This window comes from Tursiops truncatus, chromosome 6, assembly GCF_011762595.2.
Source record: "Tursiops truncatus isolate mTurTru1 chromosome 6, mTurTru1.mat.Y, whole genome shotgun sequence".
Taxonomy (NCBI): Eukaryota; Metazoa; Chordata; class Mammalia; order Artiodactyla; family Delphinidae; genus Tursiops; species Tursiops truncatus.
In genome coordinates, this window is record NC_047039.1 from 101864120 (window position 1) to 101881939 (window position 17820).

The following is a 17820-nucleotide window of genomic DNA, read 5'->3' on the forward strand; positions in this document are numbered from 1 at the left end:
CTATTCATGAGGGTCACCAAAATCCTTCCTTGCATTTTACTTTTAAATTTATTGTTTTCCCTCTTGGATCTCATTCAGAAATTGTTACATTGTTAGACTTACATTCTAGAACATGCAGAAACAGTAGAAGAACAGAGTCACTTTAGATCACTCGAGGGGCAGTTCATTTCTAAAGATGCATTCTAAAACACTCGCTTTTGAAAAGTTTCCTTGGAATTAGTTGGGGGAAAAAAGCAAGAAAATAGTCTTAACTACAGAATGTAATTTTTAAGGAAATGCAGCTTTATTTCTTTCAAGTACAAACAATAACTTGGGCTTGGCTAACCAAATGTTGCCTAATCAAGGGAACCTGCTTTAATGTATAGATATAAATGATTTACAGTTAGCACAATCACTCACAGGTAGAAGAATGCTTCTATGATGCATGAAAATAACTTCTCGTCTTATAGAGACATCTTGTTCCACAATCACTCCACTATTTGCTTAAGCAATCCCTTCTCCCCCGCCCACCCACCCCACAGACAGTTCAAATATAAACTTCACTTCATTCCCCCTAGATCACAACATACATCAAATAAGTGAAACATAAGTTCCATGTTGCCACAGCCGTTGGATTGGTGAGGCCAGCCTTTTTCAACCTGAGCATTCTCATCAAGAGTACCAAGTCTAAATGAGTGAAATATGTTCACAATGTGAGTATATGGACACCAAACAATTGTGAGCTTTTATCATCTGAATTCATAATTTGCCAGGTTTAAATATAGAAAAACACATTTTTATTTGAGCATATTCATGAAGAGTAGAAGTAGCTGGATTCTTTAAGCTGCAATAATTAAGTATGTTTACACTGGTCAAGACGGTAGTACTAGCTTTAAGCAACTATACCATTCTGGGGGAGATCGGAAACGCATTGAAACAACTTGACAGCAAAACACCTTTCTGCACTGAGCATGATCATTCAGCCTGATTAGGCTGAAGGGAGTGATACAAAGACTATCCAGTAATCCACGTGAGGATTTATCCTGAAAGAAATTCACTTTCCTAGAGTAAGTACAGGGAGCTACGGATCAGAACACTGCCAAAGATGGCTGGTAGGCATTTCTGTCAAGAATGCTAACCTGTTCTCTCCATCAGACATCCTATCTGGGGACTGCAGAATTCTCGAGTGTCTTGGTTGTCTTAAGTATCTTGGCAAGCACCAGCATAACCAGGTAGGAAGGCTGTGTCAAGGGGACAGACCTAAGGTGCCTCTCCCCTATACTGACAACTCTATGGCCCTAAAGGCAAAGGGCACAGTGTGCCCTGGCCCAGGCTGCATCCTAGGGCAGCAATCTGACTACACACTTCCCTACAGAGGATGGCAAGTGGTTCAGACACCAGGGCCCAGTAGAGGCCCAGACAAGGAGGAGGTACGGAGAACTAGAAGAGGGACAATGGGAAGATTCACCTCTAGGCTCCCAAGAAGCCAGGGCAACAGTCACGGCTTCAAGGAGTTGGCTGGGTTTGGCCAAAGCAACGCATAAAGCCAGGCTCTACTCTCCTTAGCTACTTCTGTTTGGTTGAAACGCCTCACCTAACAGAAACAAATTCTTCATGTCTAATGTAATACTGTTTCCAGAAGTATTTCTTTTCTCCCTAAGATTTACAAATGCAGAGCAGTAATCATTCTCCTGAGAGCAAATACTAGAATGATTACATAACCCTCATTCACATTTTACTGAGCATTTTTAGTGGCCAGCACAGATTAATTTTAAACTATGAAAAATGAAGTACACAGCTTAAAATAGCAATATTCCCCATCTTCCATTTAAAAGCTATTCAAACACGTGTACTTCCTGTGGAACGTCTTCAAAGTCTAGCCCCTATCCTGGAGGAAGTCTTTCTTCCTACTTCTCTGATAGGTCTAACAGGTCAGGTTTGACAACACTTATTACTTCAAATAATGGGGCTGGTTGGAGGAAACTAGCTTCCTTTGGAATGGGAACAAAGTCTGCTAAAACCACACTCACTCAGCTCTCCTGGACCCCGTCCTCCCCCGGAGCCTGAAGTTGTTATGGTTCCCTACACCAACCGGAGAGGAAAGAAGCCCACCTTCTACCACAGCAGGGCCACTCAAGAAATCCAACACTCATAAAGAAAGATGGAGTCTATCTGCTTATGATTAAGAATTTTTCAGAAATGAGAATATTCACAAAAGAAGAGGCAAAGGCAAATCCCTTGCCTCTGAGCTAAGGAAGCAGAAGTCAGTGTGTAGGGCAGAGGGGCCCCTGACTCCATGAAGGGAGACTGAGTTATCCCCTACCCACTGTTCTCACTGACTCCCCACCTTGCTTTATTTCTTTTTAAAGGATAAGTTAAGTTTTCCATTTGTATAAAAGCTGACAATACTATGAATAAAGCTAGCATCCATAAAGCAATTAAATAAAATGCTCAGGTGACCTCTGTGAGGAGGATCAAAGTTAGGACCCTAAGCACTGCTGTCAAAATCAGCTGTACTACCTTGATGGTAACTTTGGTATTCACCTCTGAGAACTTAAATGGGACATGCCATACAGGTTTCAGGTTTGTCACTTTCAAAACATTTTTCCACAAAGGACTATAGTTATAATCGCTTGGTCTCTGAAGCTACTGGATATATCTGATGGTGAGGTGGGAATAGGGATAGTCATTAGATTAGTAATCTCAGTTTTTTTGTTCTGGCTGGATGAAAAGGAGTTAAGTTGTTTACCCTTATCATGGCCCAAAGCCTCCTGAGGTTCCTGCAAAATAGATTCCAGCTTCTAATCTGGTTCCACTTCTTGAAGGACCGAGCAGAGCTCACACACAGAACTCAATGTGAAACGGATTTGGGGGATGGAGAAAGATAATTGTTCTTTTACGTAATTCCCTCAGAGCCTCAACATGGATATTAACTAAACCCGTCCTTGAAACCAACCATCAAAATTCTCTGAAACCCTAACTTTGCAGCATTCAGAAGTCCACTGTCAGGCTCTAGGCTGGTAGGATTCTGGGAGAGCTGTGTCCCCACTGTACTCTGAATCATTCTCAGCTCTGCCAGCAACCCTTTTCCTACCTGAAAAACAGATGTGCTTTGTATCAGAGTTAAGAAGATGAATGAATACCTCATATTCCCAGGCAAAGGCTCTCACTCAGGTTCCCATTAAGTTCATCTTCAAACTAGTTTCCTGTCGGTCTGTGAATGAAATGCCCCCCTCACTCCCCTGTAACACAACGGGGAAGAGCTGAATTCTTCCTACTACTTGCTCCCTCGACTTTCTCCCTAGTGTTTGTGACAGTTACTTTAAAACAGTTCCACTGCGGAATCACAGCATTATCTAATTTACAGGAATGAGAGGGTGGAGAATACAAACTGGCAGCCCGCAGACATGCTTTGTTTAGCCCACTACACCTTGAATGATCTTCAAATCGCTGTCAACATTTTTAAAATTAGGGAATTACAAATACAATTCTGGAGTTCTACCTCCTTCTGAAAAATCACAAGACCTGCCAAACACTGGACCTGTTTCTGCCTAACACTTAGGGCTGCATAACTGCCCTGCCGGATAAGCTTCCCCTGGCGCAGCCCCACCCTACACAGCATGCTGCACTCACTTATGTTTATCTGCCTGGTTTCCCTGGGCGTGTGGCTTTGCGAACCTTAATCTAGGGCAATTCCTTCATTTCCAACAGAAAGTTAACCTGCCTGAGGCTACACATCAAGTTAGAGGCAAAGGAGGACGAAAGTCAGGGTCAGGGATCTTTCTTTCTAATATGGCACACTGCCTCTCTAGAGGACCACAGCTGCTCTCAGCATTTCTTCTACCAATCACTTACATTTTTAAAGTGGAACATGTAACATTTTCTACATTCCCTCTTATCCATTCTTTTTTGTACGTTTGGATTTCCTTATACGTGACAACCTTCTATCAGTGATTTCATTTATATATTATCTCCAAACCTAAAGAAGCAATGAATCAGCAATCAGACAAAACTGAAATATCAACTTTTGCACACCTCAGCAGACACAGGACCAGAAGGAGTCTTAGAAACCAAGTGACAGCCTGACGACTAGCTATACAGACAGGGAAAATGGGGACCAGAGAAGTATATGCCTGGGGTGCAGGGTTCCTAGGTAACAGAGCCAGTCTTCAATCTGCCAGCTCAGTGCTCTTTCTACTGTACCATGTCACCCTCTGTGCAGTGACCTAGGCCGTGGGGGACCAAGGACCAGCTTGCTCCACCTAGAAACAAAAACTACATAACTTCCTCACATAGACATGGCCCACCTTCACTCCGTCAAGAACTAGGGTTTAGAATGTGTTACAAACCATCAATTTATAGAGCTGGATTTGCACTGGAAGACGACTTTTCTTTAGAACTGGTATTTGGTGGAGAGTATGCATGTCACAGAACCTGGTGGTCTTTATAACACGGGTTGTTAGAAAAGCTAAGCCCCATGTGAGAAAAGTTGCTGTAACAACATCATAGCACCTTTGCTTCAACTTCAAAAGAGAAAAAGGCAATGGTAAAAAGCTTTAATAATAGACTGAATGTGTTTTTATAGGCAACCAATTAGCAGATTAATGAGCCATTTAAATATCTTTACTTAAAACCAATATTCAAGAAAGATGAACCCCAAATGCAGCCTCTTATACTGACCAACATAACTAAGTACGAATGAAGTCAACGGTGCACCCCATCAGCATGCTGCGGTGTATGTCAACGAAATGAGCCCTCCCCGACCCCGAGCCCTGGTCCCCTGGCAAACAGAGATAAATGATTGTGCACTGCGTGATGATACCATTAGGTGAGAACTTTGGTTCATGCAGTCGGCTGCCACAGAGGTTGCACTCAAAACCCGCAGCCCCGGCGCCTGAAGTCAGTCAGCGGCGCAGCTCGCGGCATCAGCCGTGCTCCTTCCACAACACCAGGTGAATACTGTGGTCAGGCATGCTGGTGGCAAAGACCAAGCCCGTGTCATTGTGCCCATCCAGTCCATTCAGCCAGGACGCTTCGCCTGCTAGGAAGCTGGAGCCTCTCTTGGATTTCCTATACTCTGGGAGAGGCCAGCGGCTAATCAGGCTCTCTGTCCGCAAGTCCATGATATACAGGTAGCGGTTGTCAAACAGCAGGGCAAAGATATCTCCAAAGCCAAGCAAGGCCAAGTTTGCTATCTCAGGAGTCTTGATGACCCTACAAGGATGAGAGTTAATAAACATGAACCAGAAGGCACCTGTGCTTCTGTTTATGCTACTGTAATCTTTTCTGGAGAAATTTAAAACCAATGCAAAATTCAAGCAGCAAATTTAGAGTTAAATGAAACATTTTTATAAAAAGGAAAATATGAGGATAAAAAGCTCACCCTCCTTTAGAAAAAAGGCCGGGGAGAAGAGCCCTTCATAATGATAAGGGAATATAACATAGGCATATAAGGAGATGAATATTTATAAAAGCACAAAATGCCCATCTAAGCTGGAAAGGATCTTACAGATTATCGTTTAATACTCTCACTTTTAAGATGTGAAAACTGAAGTACAGCCAGGGTAAATAATTTGGCTAAGGATTCACAACTAGTTAGTTACCAGTCAGAACGAGAGGGTAACACTCAACTCTTACCACTAGGTAAAAACTACTATACAGTCATCCTTTGTTATCCAAAGGGATTGGTTCCTGGACGCCCTCAGATACCCAAATCCGAGGATGCTCCAGTCCCTTACATAAATGGCGTAGTACAGCTGGCCCTCCACATCCATGGATGCAGAGCACACGGATATGGAGGGCCGATGGTACTGGCCTAGGGGAACCTCCCCCAGCCCAGAACAAAGACTAAAAACCAAGTGACTCAGACTCAGTGCTTCTCTATTCGGCACGTAGCAAACACAGGTTCCTCTCTAAGAACAGCAGAGGCTGAATATATAAAGTTCCCCCAAATAATTCAGAAACATTTATTAATAGATTGATAATAAGTTAGAGAAAACTGTGAGAGTTGGGAGGACAGCCTTAACCTTCTCAGGTTGGCAGTTCCTAAAACATCGACGACAAAGGCAGAAAGTGGGAGGGACCTTGCCAAACAGGAACACAAATGAAAAAAAACAAAACGAAACGAAACCCTCCGTCTCTCTTATCTGCACATTTAGTAAGGCGAAAAGTTGCTGTCCTCTTTGGAGGCACTAGGAAAAGAGCTATAAGACAAGGGCTATACAAATTCTGCTGTGACAATATATTTAGCCTAGGTGAGACTCCAGTTTATCCTACATCTTAACAAGGACACTACCAACTAGTGTATGTCCAAGAGGTCAATCAGAAGGGACAGGGCCTGGTGACCAGGACAAGCAAGGAACAGCTGAAGAATATGAGCTTGAGGCGGGGAGAAAGCAAAGTGGCAGGGACAGGGAAGCTATACATGATCATCGCCTTTCAATAGTGAAGGATGCGTGAGAGGCCAGGCATCAGGCGCTCTAGCAGAGAGAACGAAGGTCAAAGGGAAAGACCGTTACAAAGGAGCAGATTTTAGTCTGGTATCAGGAAGGGAGGGGATTTAGCAGTGAAGAGTAAGACCTGCTCCTCACACTCAGACAGTCCAAAACAACCTTCTTAACCTGCTTCTCTTCTTCATTTCCTTGCTTGCTCATTCACCCAGCTGCTCAAGCTAGGAAACATGGCAACCATGCAAATCTCAAACCACAAATCCAATCACCAAGATCTACGGATTTTACCTCCTAAACTTTCCTTTAATTTATTCACTACTACCTGAACTGCCCCAACTCTGACCCAGGACATCACCTTTGCCTGCACTGCTACCAAGAGTTTTCAATGGGTGCCCCCACGTCTGCCCTTGGCCCCTTCCAGTCAGTTAACCTCACACTAAAATCTAATCCTATCATATTTTAAACTTTTAAACCCTTCAAATGGCTCTCTACTGCACTCACATCTGCCACTCTGGCCTTCTTTCAGTCACTCAAAGGCACCAGGCTCTGGCGTCTCGGGGCCTTTCAGCAGACTCTGCCCTCGCGTCTACAATGCTCCTCGCTGCACTCTCGCCCCTGGCGCTTAGTGAAATGCGTCTACTCATCCTTTACAGCTCGGCCCCAATCTCCTCCTCAAAGAAGCTTTCCTTTACTCCTCAAACTAGGCAGGGTCTCAAAGTACCCTGAACCCTGTTGCTCTTATCCCAACCATGAAAACACCTGAATGTAGTCAGCTGTTTAATTTAGTCAGCCTTCCCTGGGTAGTCATTTCCACAATTTGGTAAGTGTCTCTGCTGGTTCCCAGTGTACATCACAGTGCCTAACATACAGGTTAAATAAATAATTATCTGCTAATGACTAGAGAAGTGGTGCAGTAAGCATGGGAAAATACAAATTCCTACAAGAGAGAGCCAAAGGAAACTGGGGGAAGCAGCAGGAAAGTCTAGTAAGTCCCACATCATCAACACAAGCAGAAAATGACCAGAAACTTGGAAAACAAGAGTGGCTAGGGGACAGGACTTAAGCCTGAGGAAGTTGAGCTGACTCCAAAGACCCCAGCACAAATGTGCTGCAGGACAAAACACAGGTCCTGACGGGCTCACAGCCTGTCTACTTTGATTACTTTAGAACTGTAAACAGACAACCCTGCAGTGCACTCTGGGCCCTTAAACCTACAAAACCCCACCTGCTGTACTGAGATAACCTAGCTCAAGGGATTGCACCATAGCTTAGCTTTATGGAGCAACATGCTACTATTTGTGCTTTCTTTTCAATTAGCATCAAAGCTTACAGAATGCAACCTGGTCCTGGCAACTGAGGCCACAGGATTTGTACAAGATTTCAAAAAGAGGCTGTTATGTTCATGTTTGAGGGGAAAAAGCAAGAGATAAAATAGCCCCTTTTCAAAAAATAAAAAAATCTGAACTTAGTACTTGCTAGCAGCAAACAATCTTGCAGATTTATTGGTTACAGCTAGTATATTGAAACATCAAAAATTAACAGAACTTTCATCTGGGACTCTGGACTCTATATGCCATTCTGAGTAAGAAGCACGAGAATATAGGATCAAATTAAACCTTTAGAGACTCTCAAACTCTAAGCATTAATCAGATTATAATACCTCTATTCCACCTTGCCTCTTCACCCCTCTCTCCCAAATTTTAATTCAAAGCAAAAACAATATTAAACTATCAAAGATCTGATTTTCCCACGGTGACTAAGGTCATATCTGTGGGGAACTGGTTCCAGGACCCCCCTGGATAACAAAATGCATGGACGCTCAAGTCCTTTGTATAAAACGGTGCAGTATCTGCATATAACCTACACACATCCTCCTGTATACTTCGAACCATCTCTAGATTACTTACATCTAATACAATGCAAATGCTATGTAAATAGTTGCTGGTGCATGGCAAATTCAAGTTTTGCTTTTTGGAACTTTCTGGACTTCTTTTTTTTTAATATATATTTTTGATCCTCAGTTGGTTGAATCTGTGGGTGCGGAACCCATGGCCAAATGTACTTCAATTTCTTACTTTGCAAAGAATCAAGTTCTTTCAAAAGTTCCTTCTCTCTGGCTTGCTGGTTCCTTAAGCATATGCCTGCCCGATGATCCAACCACAGATGGATGGATGGATGGATGCTGGACTAGGGTGAGCTGTGGGATATTGGGCAAGGCCCTTATCCTCTCTCAGCTTCAGTTTCCCCATCTATAAAATGAAGAGGTTGGACTAATGTTTTCTGGTATCTGTTCCAGGCTTTCTTTGTCAAAATGTAATTATCAATCATTTCTAGAAATTATTCTGACAGCTTGGAAATCTAACTGGTTAGAAATGTAGGTCTAACTCCAGGAAGACATAAACGAGGTTGTAACTTTACAACCAGAGAGACTGGGCCCACCAAAGTCCTGCGGGCTAGCGGGATCAGATTCCATACAAGTTGACCTCAAACAGTCATGCATAAAAACAATGAAGAAAATGTTCAGTTTCTGTCCCCAGGCCAGCACTTCCTGAAGCATGCTATGGAACACTAATTCTGTGAGCTGTTAACATGTGCTCCTCAAAACCAGGGCTCTATGCACAATACATGTGAAGTACAGTAGGTTAAAGAAATTAAAACAGGTTTCTTTATGTACGACTTCTCACACCTATTAGTAATAAAAACCTGTCAGGTCGTCTGCTAGGTCCTCATTACAGGCATTTCATTTAAACTTTACTTTACAGGTGAGACAATTCAGACACAGAAAGGTTAAGAAACTTACATAAAATCACACAGCTCATAAGAAAGAGAACTAGGTCTTAAACCAAGGTTTATTTATCACCAAAGTAGGTTCTCTTAATCACCATATGTCACTGGCTTCCATCAGCCTCCAATATGCTAACAGATACTGCCAGTCTCCAAGAGTGGTCTATGATATACAGTGAATCACAAAATTATTTGTCTACAGACCTCTATTTCTTTCTTTGGAGAGAAACTTTGCAGGTTGTAACTTTCTCCAAGTTTCTCTGTCTTTCTGCTAGTCAGCAGAAAGCCACTCAATCCCTCAACACAGAATTTCAACTGACCAGGAAGTAGAACTTAAAATATTAGAACTAGAAGAGATCTGAAAGATCTTTTCATCCAAACTCTTCATTTTCCAGAGAAGCTGGAAGGGGAATTCAGAAATTCTTAAAGTGGAAGTAACTCAAAGCAAGACGACTTAGAATCTAGACCCTTTACATTCTAACATATAACTCTAATTTAATTACTGCCTTTAAAACATTTTTATGTGTGAGATTTTCAGCACACAACTGATGGACTAAACATTTCCCCAAAGCAAGTTACTAACTGGTTTATGGAAATATTTAGTCTTGCCTTTATTATTATTATTTTTTTTTTTTTTTTTTGCGGTACGAGGGCCTCTCACTGTTGTGGCCTCTCCTGTTGCGGAGCACAGGCTCCGGACGCACAGGCTCAGCGGCCATGGCTCACAGGCCCAGCCGCTCCGCGGCATGTGGGATCTTCCCGGACCGGGGCACGAACCCGAGTCCCCTGCATCGGCAGGCGGACTCGCAACCACTGCGCTACCAGGGAAGCCCTTGCCTTTATTATTAAACTGCAACAGACTGTTAAAGGTAAAGGTCCAAGGGAATATTACCTGAGAATATCATAACTGGCAAAGTCCCACTGGTAGAGACCCAGTGCCGAACTACAGACAATGTATTTGCCATCAAAATGAAGTCTTGGCTGCAGGCAGATACTTCTATCCTCAGAGACAGACAACGTCTTTAAGCACTTACAGTTAATTTCTCTCCCAATTGGCCAAATCTACAGATAAGAGAAAATTAGCAAAGATGAGAGATCACATCACCATAGAAAAGCTTGTCCTTAAACAATGTGGCCTGTGTTTGCTGACGTCAAATACAAAGTGAAGTAAACTGGAGAGACCACAGGTTTTACAGCTGAAGCATGGGTTCAAATTCTGATTTGGCACATATGTGTTGCGTAATCTTGGGTAAAATATTTAACCTCTTTGAACCTTAGTTCCTGCAGTGAAGATGGTTAGTGCCTACCATATGGAACAGTTTAAAAGATGCAATAAAAACACATGTAAGAGTGCTCTGTAAACTTTTTTGCAAATTGCTATTATTATGACACAAGTAAATGTTTATGTTTTCGTACTTTAGATCTAAGAACTGAAGAGAGCAGGAGATATATGTCTTAAGAAAAGGTAAGAACGCATCGAAGATAAATTTCTGTGGATTTCTTCCCCCTTCATTTACAAATCAGAGTTAGAAACTGCCTAGAACACAGGAAAATGAACAATTCTCTTTCCAGTGTGTTTAAGAGGGCTTAAAGACATTCCTTCCTCCCTTGAAATATTCCCCCCGTGCCACACTCTTTCATAAGGCAAAGTAATGGAGGGAAAAAAACCTCACCTTGATCTCATATTTGTCTGCACTTAAGAGGATGTAGTCTCCAGGGCTGTGCAAGAGAGACTTGACTTTGCACTTTTGCAAGACCACCTAGAAATAATAAATATCCATGTTACAGAAAGATCCTTTTAGTACTGTTCCTACCCCTATGAAAATAGGAAAAAGAGCTCAAAATGATATGGTATATGAGTAATCTATAACTCTATGTTAACTATAACACAAGTTAACCTTTACTAAGAGTTTTACTATTACCAGATTCTTTAGATTATTAGCAAGACCTAAAAGTGTCTAATGTTCGCAGCATTTACTCTTAGCTTTAGTCTGGAAGCAAACATTAGGACTGACTTTAAAAATTATAAAACGTAAAAAAAAAAAAAAAAATTATAAAACGTGACTTCATAAAAAATGTGAGGGATAGGAAAGAAAAAAGTCCATTCACATAGTAGATACAAAGGACCTGTTTTCATAAGCATGTGCATCATAAAGGGAAAGGCACTCGACTTGGGACCAGAATCTATCATATGTTGACTCTGCAACCTTGGGCAGGACCATCTAACCTCTTCATTTCTCAGTTTCCTCATCTTTAAAATAGGGGATGGGGCACCTATTATCTCAAATAATTGTAGTGAAAATGAAATAAAACAAAGAAAATAATAATGTAATGGAAGCTAACATTCCATTAGCATGTGGGATAATCTGTAAACACTAGCTTCTGGTTATTTTAGGAATAAATAAGCATAAAGTGAGAGGGGAGGCCAGGCTCACTCATTCAGAAGCCTGGGTTGCAGATTCAAATGAAACTGACAGACCTGCTACTGAGTGCCAGGCACCTTGCTGGGTTCTGTCCCATCATCTCATTTAGTACTCACAGGAACATCTAGCAGATGATGAAACTCAGGCCCTGAAGGGAAGAGTAACTTATCTAAGACATCTCAGTCAGTGTCCTGGCCCCAAGTCCACTGTTTTTAACATAACACCAACTTGTATTATATAACTTTTCTATTTAAAATTGAATGCACCCAGTACAGAATTTTTTTTCCCAATGTTTTTATTGTCCTAAAATACACATAACATAAAACGTAGAATCTTAACCATTTTTAAGTGTACAGTTCGGTGGTATTACTGGTCTTCTCACACAATCACCCACCCAGTCTAAAAGCCACTAGTCATCAGATTCTTTCTTCTTCTTTGCTCCCCATGAGTAAGTTCAGTTGGCTTTACCTTAAAGACACATCCTTCGTGTATGCCCTTCTCTTTCTTTATTGCCACCCAAGTCCAAGCCGTGGGTCTCTTTTGCTTAGACTACTGCAAAAGCCTAACTGGCCACCCTGCATCCACTTGTGCCCCACTGTAACCCATTTTTCACTCAGCAGTTATCTTTTTTTTTTAAATTTGCTTTTAAATTAATTAATTTATTTATTTTTGGCTGTGTTGGGTCTTCGTTTCTGTGCGAGGACTTCCTCTAGTTGCGGCAAGCGGGGGCCACTCTTCATTGCGGTGCGCGGGCCTCTCACTATCGCGGCCTCTTGCGGAGCACAGGCTCCAGACGCGCAGGCTCAGTAGTTGTGGCTCATGGGCCTAGTTGCTCCGCGGCATGTGGGATCTTCCCAGACCAGGGCTCGAACCCATGTCCCCTGCATTGGCAGGCAGATTCTGAACCACTGCGCCACCAGGGAAGCCCAGCAGTTATCTTCTTAAAAACATGAAATTACACCAGACTCTTGCTCAGAACTCATCACTTGCTTTCTACTATACTTACAATAATCCAGAATCCTTAATGAGGTCTAGTAAAGCGTACATGATGGCCCCTCTCCCACACCTCCCCCAACTACAGCACAGCTCCGCTGGCCTTCCAGGGCATCAGCTTATCAAATGTTCTAGGCTCTTTCCCACCCCAGGGCCTGTGCACATACGGCACCCTCTGAAACACTCCATTTACACAGTTACCTCCCATTTATTCTTCACATTTGGCCCCTTCTCTAAAAGCTTTACCTGAATCAAAATGAATTAGACCCTGCACTTTTCCTCCACAGCACTTAACACAATTTGTGAACTTGTGAAATTACTAACAACTATTCCTCCTACTAGACTAACATTCGCATCAAGCCTGGGTCTGTTTTGCTCATTCCTGCATCCTTAGCCCCTCACAGAATAGCACGATAAACTCAAGAAAAGTGTTTCTGCATGGCATTTCCACTTTTTACATGGCTTTTGATTCTCACAGCAATCGTTTTTTTGAAAACTAGAAGACATCACAACATTCTTCTAAAGATCCTGTACATTTTTGGTTCACTTCTTGCGAGCATTATTTTCTCCTCCTTCCTCCTTCCCTTTCTTCACAATTTATTTAAACTAAAAAACCAAAAAACACTGTCCACCCATTTCTCCCACTCCCCACATCCCACCCCCGGCCTCTGGCAACTACCAATCTGTTCTCTGTATCTATGAGCTTGGCTTTTTTTTCCCCTGTAGAGTCCACCTATAAGAGAGATCGTATGGTATTTGCCTCTTTATTGTCTTACTTCACTTAGCATAATGCCCCTGAGGTCCATCCGTTTGTCACATATGGCAAGATTTCATTCTTTTTTTACGGCTAAATAATATTTCAATACATATACCCCTTCATCCATCTATGGACACTTTGGTTGTTTCCATATCTTGGCTATTGTAAATAATGCTGCAATGAACATGGGGGTGCATGTATCTTTCTGAGTTAGTGTTTTCAATTTCTTTGGATAAATACCCAGAAGTGGAATTGCTGGATCATGTGGAAGTTCTATTTTTCATCCTTCGAGGAACTTCCAAACTGTTTTCCGTAGTGGCTGCACCAATTTACATTCCCCTAAAAGTGAACAAAGGTTCCCTTTTCTACACAATCTCACGAACACCTGTTATTTCTTGTCTTTTTGATAATAGTCATTCTAACTAGTATGACGTGATATCTCATTGTGGGTTTTTTCCCCCTAATATTTATTTAGTTAGTTGCCTGTGCTGGGTCTTAGTTGTGGCATGTGGGATCTTCATTGCCACGTGTGGGATCTTTGTTGCAGCATGCGGGATCTTTTTTATAGTTGCGGCATGCAGGATCTAGTTCCCCGACCAGGGATCAAACCTGGACCCCCTGCACTGGGAGCGCAGAGTCTTAACCACTGGACCACCACGGAACTCCCTCATTGTGGTTTTGATCTGCATTTCCCTGATGATTAATTATGCTGAACATCTTTTCATTTACTTGTTAGTTGTTGTTTTCATTTATCATCTATATGTCTTCTTTGGAAAAATGCTCAGATCTTCTGCCCATTTTTTAATCAGACTGTTTGGTTTTTTGCTATTGAGTTGTATGAGTTATTTATCTATTTTGGATATTAGCCCCGATCTGATATATAATTTTCAAATATTTTCTCCCATTCAGTAGGTTACCTCTTAATTTTGTTAAGTTTCTTTTGCTGTGCAGCTTTTTAGTATGGTGTAGTCCCACTTATTTATTTTTGCTTTTGTTGCTTTTGGTGTTAGATTCAAAAAATCATTGCCAAAACCTATGTCAAGATGCTTATGATCTCTTCTTCTAGTCTTAAGTTTTATGATTTCAGGTGTTAAGAAGTTCAAATCTTTATTCGATTCTGAGTTAATTTTTATGTATGGTGTAAGACAGTGGTTGAGTTTCATTCTTTTGTAGGTGGCTGTTCAGTTTTCCCAACACCATTTATTGAAGACACTGCCCTTTCCCCATTGTATATTCTTGGCTCCTTTGTCATAAATGAATTGACCATATATACGTGGGTTTATTTCTGGGCTATCTATCCTGTTCCATTGATCTATGTGTCTGTTCTGCCAATACCATAGTTTTAACTACTGTATCTTTGTCATATAGTTTAAAAGCATGATGCCTTCAGCTTTGTGCTTTTTCAAGATTGCTTTGGCTTTTTGAGTTTTTTTGTGGTTCCATACAAATTTTAGGATTATTTGTCTTATTTCCTTGAAAAATGCCATTGGAATTTTGATAGGGATTGCACTGAATATGCAGATTGCTTTGGGTAGTATGGACGTTTTAACAATACCGATTGTTCCAATCCATGAGCACGAAATACCTTTCCATTTATTTGTGTCTACTTCAATTCCCTTCATTACTGCCTTGCAGTTTTCAATATACTGGTCTTTCTGTTATGTACTGGTTAAACTTATTCCCAGGTAGTTTATTCTTTTTAATGCAACTGTAAATGGGACTGTTTTCTTTCTTTCTTTTTCTGATAGTTCATTATTAGTGTACAGAAAGGCAACAGATTTTTGTGTATAGATTTTACATCTTGCAACTTTACATGTAGTTTACAAGTTCTAACAGTTTTCTGGTGGAGTCATCAAAATGTCATGCATCTGCAAATACTGACAGCTTTACCTCTTCCTTTCCAACATGGATCCCTTTTTTTCTTTTTCTGCTCTGTCTAGGACTTCCACTTATATGTTGAATAAAAGTGGCTAGAAACCAGCACAATGTTCTTTTAAAGAGCCTGTACATTTTTCTTCCATTTCTCGCAAGCATTTTCTTTTTTAAAATGAAAATTACTTTTCTGATTTAAAAATATGCTTATCCTAAAGGGAAAAAAGTACTCAATTCCACAGGAAATAATCATCTTCAACATTTTAGTGCAAAAACACATTTAGAAACTGTCGTCATACTCTACATAGTTTTTTGTAAGTAACCTGTTTTATTTGCTCCCTCTACCCACCTAATATATTGTGGGCATATTTCCATGTCCGTAAGTCACTCATTCATTAAACTATTTACTGAGTGTCTTTTACATGCTGGCCACTGTTATACACCATCATGCTTTGTGGTTGTAGCTATCCCATCTTATGACTCATCGACCACTTATGAGGCAGCATCTACCATCCTCCATCCCACCCCCAGCTCCCCCACCCTCAGCAAGACTGATGTCAACATTTCTTCTGTAAGTCTTCCTACCTTGGTGACCCATTCTGTGTGCCCGGTGAGTGTGTTCAGGCACGTCCCAGCAGATAAAGCCCATACTTTCACAGTGAAGTCTGCAGAGCCACTCACCAAGATGTCCAGTTCATCATTGTAGTCGACGCTAAACACTAGTATATACAACACACACAAAGTTAAAATACGCCTTTGCCTGTGGGTCTTTCATAGTAGAGTTCAATTACATTTATTCTCCCTAGCTGCCCAACTGTATAATTTCTCAACCAGAACTACTGTAGGAATGATGCTTTCTCAGCTAGCAATTTTATGCTAAAAAATATATCCATTTCAAAATTCTTTTTATTATCATAGCTTATAATTCTAAGGATGAAAAGCTCCTGGAATAGTACGATCTCTTATACTTGTACTAGGTTCAGAGTGAGAGGTAAACCAGTGTAGTAGATAATGGCTTTTCTTCTCAGGACTGCCTGCCTGATACTACACGTAACTTATCTAGCCTATGCAGGAAAAACAGAACGTAAGTGGACCAACTCATATTTGTACTATTTACTGCAGTAAGATAAAACGTCAAGAGTATAAGCTGCAAAACAATACCCATACTCAAAAAAAGCCAGTGTAATGAGAAAAACAAAACAAAGATCTTAAAGGTCAGACTGAGCCATTCTCTCAAACTGTCTGATTTTCTTTAGAGCTCTATCCCCAGCACCTAAAACAGTGCCTGAGTATAGCAAGTACTCAAATATTTGTTTTTTAAATGCCTGCCAAGCTCTAAAGGAATACTGGGGACCCAAAGATGAAGACACTGCTCTTTTCTTTAAGGAACTCAGACTAAGTGAGGGGTGGAAGAGGAAGTCCAAAAAAAAAGATAAATAAATGTTTACCTCTTGCTAGGGAAACACCAAGGAGAATGACTAACTCTGCCCAGGGGTATCAGGGAGGACTTCAGGGAAGAGGCGATATTGGAGATGGGCCCTGAAGGATGAGTAGAATTTATCAAGAAAAGAAAGAGAATACTGCAGGTAGAGGGAACAGCAAAGGCATGGAGTTAGGTAAAGCCACAGCAATGTCCAGGGAACAGCAAAGAGGAAATTTTTTAGAACAGGGCTCTCAAAGCCGACCAGGTATAAAATCACCTGGAAGTCAATGTACAACCCTGGACACTGTGGAATATTACACTCAGTTTGATACATAAGTTCCATGTTAAATCATATATCTTCAAAATATTAATTTCTACAACAAACAAGTGGTAGCAGAGAAGACTGAAGAAAAATGTACAGGATGACAAACAAAATGGGGGGGGACTTGGTTTTTTGCCACAAAACATCTAGGTTTACATTAAAGAATTACTGAGTACCAGGTACGGTGCAAGGAATTCAGGACCTAAGTGTGAATAAGACACGCAGGATCCCTGTCCTTCTGGAGCTTACAGGTTGGTGGGGAAACAAGGTTATCATACTTACTTGTATTGATATGGTAAGTGTTAACACACGTATTGGGAAACCTACAGCAGAGAAACTCAACCTGTTTAGGGAGTACAGGAAGGCTGCTCATAAGTGTCTCAAGAGCATAGACTATGATTCTCAGGGGCTAATGCAGTGGGTAAAGGGCAGAAAGGAAGAAGGGAGCAGCTGCACAAGAGGCTGGGAACTACATCAACATGATTTCTGCACAGAGTTCCAAAATACAGTGAAGCAGAGGGAGAAGCTCAGATCTGAAGGGTACGTTCAAATGACCAGTTTTTTACAAACTAAGGATGCTGTAAAATTATTGTCAACCAAGCTTCAATTTGATGTAATCTGTATAGTCACTCCAAATGATTTCCAGTCCTAATTCTACAAATAGAGTGGACTGAATTTACAAGTGTAGCACTTACTCAATTTGGAGGTATGGAATCTGATCAAAACAGAGGGGGCTGACTGTTCAGTAGGATATAAATGAAATAGGGGAAAAGAAGAACTGCCTCTCCTAGCATAAGGGTATAAAGGACATAAGAGTT

At 41.3% G+C, this 17820-nt stretch overlaps 1 protein-coding gene across 2 annotated transcripts in view; it reads right to left on the reverse strand.

Moving 5' to 3' along the window:
- Positions 1 to 261: 261 nt before the first annotated feature.
- The window catches only part of FBXW2 (F-box and WD repeat domain containing 2), a 31757-nt gene continuing 14198 nt past the window's right edge, over positions 262 to 17820 (reverse strand). For both annotated transcript variants that reach the window (XM_019946475.3, XM_019946478.3), the window contains exons 4-7: positions 15843 to 15976; positions 10886 to 10972; positions 10105 to 10274; positions 262 to 5193 (exon numbers count right to left, since the gene is read on the reverse strand). In XM_019946475.3, the coding sequence (XP_019802034.1) occupies positions 4905 to 5193; positions 10105 to 10274; positions 10886 to 10972; positions 15843 to 15976 (680 nt within the window). In that variant the 3' untranslated portion in view covers positions 262 to 4904. The remainder of the gene's footprint in view (positions 5194 to 10104; positions 10275 to 10885; positions 10973 to 15842; positions 15977 to 17820) is intronic.